At 35.7% G+C, this 6,000-nt stretch overlaps 1 protein-coding gene across 1 annotated transcript in view; it reads left to right on the plus strand.

The window, feature by feature from the left end:
* Positions 1-4,896, plus strand: part of LOC109386235 (diphthine--ammonia ligase-like) — a 78,645-nt gene extending 73,749 nt beyond the window's left edge. The window contains exons 5-6 of the mRNA XM_019649185.1: positions 2,745-2,832; positions 4,216-4,896. Of these exons, the coding sequence (XP_019504730.1) occupies positions 2,745-2,832; positions 4,216-4,269 (142 nt within the window). The 3' untranslated portion in view covers positions 4,270-4,896. The remainder of the gene's footprint in view (positions 1-2,744; positions 2,833-4,215) is intronic.
* Positions 4,897-6,000: the final 1,104 nt, after the last annotated feature.

The raw sequence follows: 6,000 nt of genomic DNA on the forward strand, positions 1-6,000 counted from the left end.
CATGTACAAAAAAATGTATCGTGAAGATAGGTAATTGAAAACCCAGTGTAGGTTTGTAGTAGTTTCAATATTTAGTATGTAAATGTGAAGATACTTTAAAAAGTTTAACTATGCACTTATTTGTTTATTCAACAAGTGTCTAATGAATACCAGGCAATGTACTCTTTACTGAGCTGGTCATCAAGTTGTGGGGTTGGGCGGGGCAGGCAGGCAAAGAGGAACAAAACTCGGTCCCTCTGTAAGAAGGAAGACAAGTACACAAACATGTAATTATAATATAGTAGGTGTGTTCTGAAAGGGCGACAAATGCATTACAAAGCCCATAAAGGAGAAAACCAGCACTGTCTGGGGATGCCAGGGGCTTCCCAGAAGCGACGTTGGAAATGTCTGTGAGGATAATGGCGAGTCCACAGGGAATATCTGTGTGCGGTTGTCTTGTTAGAGGAGAGGTAAGAACCAACCATGGCTGAGTCTCAAGAGATAATACCAGTTTTTTCTGTTTTGTTTTGTTTTCTTTTGAAGTGAAGAGGTAGAACCTGACCTCACACCTCGGGAGCCTAGCTTCACAGCAGAGAGGCTCAGGCCTGACTCAGCCGCCCTTTTGTAGTTTTAGCCAGGGGTAAGCCTGACACAGCAGTGAAAGGGAACCCAGGCCAGCTCTTGACTACAGAGAAGCCTGGAGTGTAGAAGAGGCAGTGAGCACACTTGCATTAATAGGGAAAGGGGAGGACGGTAGCCAACTGGGAAGCGTTTTTGTTGTGGTGTAATTGGTATTCATTTTCTGGGTGACTCTGAGGATATTCCAAAGCAGATCCTGCTCTCAGTTTCAGAGAAATCCAGGAAGCAGACCGAAACCACAGCTCCTTGAAAGTCAAGTTTCAGATGATAGTGTATGAAAGAGAAAAGAGCAATTGTGACAGTATTCTGTTTGAAACTAAAAAGTGTTCATTTGAGACCTGGTCACTCCCAGTTGACTCTGGCTTTGCATAAGCGAATGAAATGATGTTGGTCAGTTAGATATTATGGATTTAATAGAATCCATCAAATCATATTTCTATTCATTTAGTGCTCAGAATATTATGTATTTTCTGTGGATAATAATTTAATTCAGAATGCAGTAACTATACCAATTAAGTGAACTATTTGCTACCAGCCTCCCTTTCTACTGACACAGCATTGGTTTGGGTTAATTACAGTTTTGGTGCACTCCATTGTCAAGGATATCAAAACCAAGCTGCCTAGATTAGGCGTAATTAAGGCTCAGGGTCAGTTTCCAAGGCTGGGATCATCAGGAACAGAGCGATTGAAATTTAATGTCAGAGTGAGATCAGACACAGAAACTGGAATTTGAATCTGATTAATGAGCCAAGATAGGACCAGCACTGGCAACTCCGGGGCAAATGGAGAAACTGCAAGACTAGAGCTAACAAACCAAGAAGGGTCAAATCAGAGGGGTGGTGGTCGAAAGCAAGAGGGCTTCCTCCTCTTCTCTTTCTCCTCCTACTCCGTATATCTGGAGGGAACTTTTGGTTGATGTAGCCTGTGAAGGCAGGTTATGTCTTTCTGTTAGGATCCTGACTCTTTAATGATTCTATTTCTATTATAAGTCGCTTTCCTTTTAATGTCATAAAAGCCCTTTTTAATGTTATTTTCCTAAGCCCTAACAGATGCATACGTGATACTAAAGGTTCATGAATAGTAGTTGACTGTTTGTTTGTTTTTTCTTTTTTTACCATAAAACATTTATTTCTCTGTCTCTGATCTTTCAAGGGGAAAAGTAAACACATTTTGCCCGTGAAAATTTAGTATTTTGAAGCCAAATATTTTGAGGTTTCTTCTATTGCCACTAAATAACTTTTCATTACAAGGGCTGATTCAAAAAACCATATTTTACATTAGTGGCAAAAATTCAAATAAAGTAACAGTTTATTTTGCTGTGTACTACAATAGTTAAAATGCTAATAATGTGTTAATATAAACAACGGAACCAGTTCCTGAGGCATTTAAGAAATATACAGAATTTCTATTTTTAAATTTCAGTTGAAATGCAAAACACTATTGCTTTCTTAATAAACAACAATAAAAAATAATTAGTTATTAGAACTTCACACATAATCTTAGTTATTCAGATGTGCTTTACAGGGTATCTTTGATAAAAGTTGAGTTAATTTACATGTATCCATATGGTGCCAGCAAGCAATTCATACCATTTTACCTGAATGTGGTAATTACTATGTCAGGCAATCAATTTTAATAGCAATGATATTGCAGTGTGAAGAGTTCATCTAGAGCTTAAAACCATCACCAGCGCTGCTTTTGTGAAGGATAATTGAGATTTTGTGTGAAACACTGAATGAATTACCTCTTGAAAATGAAAAGAATAATGAAGATAAAGCACTATTGTTTAATGGTTAGGCCATACCAAGCAAATTTTTGAAAATGAAATTGAATAGGAGTTTTAAGTTCTCAAAATAGTTCGGAGAGCTTTGAGTGAACCTGAAAATGGAACTGTGTGTCTCCATAAAGATGAAAAGCTTTTTTACTTTTTATTGAAAGTTTAGCATCCTCGGTCCTTTTCTCAATTAAATATTGGATTATTAAAAATAGATGACAGTCACTAAATATTGTATATCGGGGGAAATAAATGCAAAATGAAGGGTTTTGGTCTCTTCTAGTCACTAGCAGAAGTGAGTTGCCACAATGTATATAGTAGGTAAATGCATTATCAAATTTCTGTCTTTCAGGGATTCATCAGAAGTAGTCATACATTCAGCTGATGCATTTGCACCTGTGGCTTACCTACGCTTTTTAGAATTGCACTTGGAGGACAAGGCAAGTAAACCTAGATTCACAATGATTTCAAATGACAAGATATGTGTATTGGCTCTGTATATATAATACTATAACAATAGATGAAAGGGTAAAAAAATGATTTTATCATTAGTGATATTTTTCCAAATCCTCAGTCAATAACTAAGAATTTTGCAAATGTTTAGTTTTAAGAGCTCTATATGGTACACAAGATATTACATTTCTTAAGACTTTGTAGTTCAGGTGAAAAGGGAATCATATATACACTAATCAAGGAGAATACAAGACCCCATATATAACCAAATACTAAATTATCTAGCAAAATAAGAATTAGGTAATTGTGCACAATTAGGGGAAAGGTTTGAAGATGAATTAGATTTTTATTATGCAAAAATTAAGACAAGAAAAGGAAAAATAAAAGCTTTTCCAAAAGTATCCAAGGTAACAGAAGGCAAATAGATGGAAAGTGAGGCAAAAGTATGACGAAGAGTTTTATTTTAAATACATTGATTGTCAAGATACAGTATGTCAATTTAAAGATATATAGAGGGTGCCAAAAAATGTATACACATTTTAAGAAAGGAAAAACCTGTATTAAAATTACGCTGATGGTAACTACTTTGAGCACCTCTTCTAATGTATATTGAGTATTACAGTTTTAATATAGTTTTTCTGCTTTCTTAAAATGTGTATACATGTTTTTGGCACCCTCTGTATTGTTGAATAGGGAGAGGTTTGGATTAGACCCTTTGATTAAAAGGTTTGCTCTCTGAGATGTAAAGGATTGAAAAAAGTCTTTTGCATCTTTAGTATTCTATCACCATGTGTTGAGGCACACCCACAGTTTTATATATATATATATATATATATATATATTAGGGAACCTGAACAGTCAATGGGGATTGGCAAAGGGAGGAAAGAAGTGGTAATCCCAGAAATCTCAGCATGAGGAAGTTGCCAAATGTAGAGAAAAGCTATTGGTGTCATTTCTCCAGAAAAATTAGAATAGACAAGATTGAAAGTAGATCACTGAATCTGGCTAGAATTTGACTATTGGTGACCTTTTAGCAAACAGCTGATAACCTTCAAGAGAATGAAGCTATACTATCCAACCATCCTTCAGACACACTAAAAGGAACCCCTTATTTCTAGGTCTCTGCCACTTTTACTGCCAGGTGCTCACACACAAATTAAAAAAACACTGAATTCTTGTTTAGACATGTTGGCTGTTGAATGTTCAGCTGTACCTCTGTAGCTTATTATTCACTTTGTTTTGATATTTCATTGGTCGTCACAGCCCCATTTTTCCTCTTGCAGAAAAGAATGTTACTTCTCTAAGGTGGGATATTCACTGACACTGAATGAATATGATGCATTTCCTTCTTTTCTTTTTTTTTTTTTTAGGTGTCCCCAGTGCCTGACCACTACGGAACATCTAATTATATACATAATTCTTAAAAAGCATTTTCGAACATTGTTTATATTAAGCTGCCATTTTTATATGAAAAAAAAATACGTAGCATTTTCTCAATTATTATGTCCAGCTTTATCTCATTTTTTTGACTCTTAGAAATATATGTCTTTATCAGAAAAAGTTAATAGAACCATTGACTAATTGGGGAAATGTGAATGTCATGTTTAATATTGTCACTTTATTCGGGATTCACTCTTTCTCTGACTTGTTGACACATACTATCCACGACACCTGCGATATGTGCCTTTTCTTCTCCTTTGACCCCATCTGCAACCCCCTTGACCCCATCTGCAACCCCCATTTCTGTAACATTTCTTAGCTTTCATTACACTCCTTTTCCCTTTGCTGCTCTCATTTTGCTAATAGTGTCGTGATGCAGGGGCCCTTGAAAGTGAGGATGAAAATGCACTTATTTAGCCAGTCAGGTTTATTCTACTGGATGTCAAACCAAAATGCTGTATCTATTTTGTTTTCAATACATTCAAATTACGGAGTATTTTCACTGCCCCAAACTCTTCCACGCTCCACCTATTCATTGCTTATGCCGCCCCCTCCCCCAACTCCTGGTAACCACTGATCTTTTTACTGTTTCCATAGTTTTGCCTTTTCCATAATGTCCTATAGTTGGGATCATACAGTGGGTTGCCATTTTAGATTGGCTTCTTTCACTTAGTAATATGCATTTAAGGAATTTTCCATGTCTTTTCACGAGTTTTTAGGTTCTGAGTAATAGTCCATCATCTGGATATACCGCATCCATTCATCTACTAAAGGACATCTTGGTTGCTTTCAAGTTTTTACAATTATGGATAAAGCTGCTATAAAACATCCATGTGCAAGTTTTTGTGTAGATATAAGTTTTTAATTTTGGGGGGTAAATACCAAGGAGCACCGTTGCTAGATGGTAAGAATATGTTTAATTTGCAAGAAACCACCTCTTCCAAAGTGGCAGGACCATTTTGCATTCCCACCAGAAATTAATGAGAATTCCTGTTGCTGCGCTTCCTGGTCAGCATTTGGCGTCTGTTTTGTTTTGCCATTCTAACAGGTGTATGATGGTATCTCATTGTTGTAATTTCCATTTCCCTGATGGCCTATGATGTAGAGCATCTTTTCATATGCTTATTTGCCATTTCTTATCTTCTTTGGTGAGGTGTCTGTTCAGATCACTTGCCAATTGTTTAATCAAACTTTATTTTATTTTCTTATTGAGTTTTAAGAGTTCTTTGTATATTTCACAAAATAATTTTTTTATTAGGTATATCTTTTGCAAATATTTTCTCCCAGTCTGTGGTTTGTCTTCTCATTGTTTTGGCAGTGTCTTTCACAGAGAAGATTTTAATTTTAATGAAGTCCAGCTTATCAGTATTTTTTTCATGGATCATGGTTTTGGTGCTGTATATAAAATGTCATTGCCAAACCTGAGGTCATCTGGATTTTCTCCTGTTATTTTCTAGGTATTTTATAGTATTACATTTTACATGTTGATCTATGATCCATTTTGAGTTTATTTTTGTAAAGGGGTATAAGGCCTGGTTCTAGATTCTTTTTTTAAATATGTGTGGCAGTTGTAGCACCATTTATTGAAAAGACTATCTTTTTTTCCATTATATTGCCTTACTCCTTTGTCAAAGATCAGTAGACTATATTTGTGTGCACCTATTTCAGGGTTCTCTATTTTGTTCCATTGATCTATTTATCTATTTTTTTTTCAC

Source organism: Hipposideros armiger, unplaced genomic scaffold, assembly GCF_001890085.2.
Source record: "Hipposideros armiger isolate ML-2016 unplaced genomic scaffold, ASM189008v1 scaffold_130, whole genome shotgun sequence".
NCBI classification, from domain to species: domain Eukaryota; kingdom Metazoa; phylum Chordata; class Mammalia; order Chiroptera; family Hipposideridae; genus Hipposideros; species Hipposideros armiger.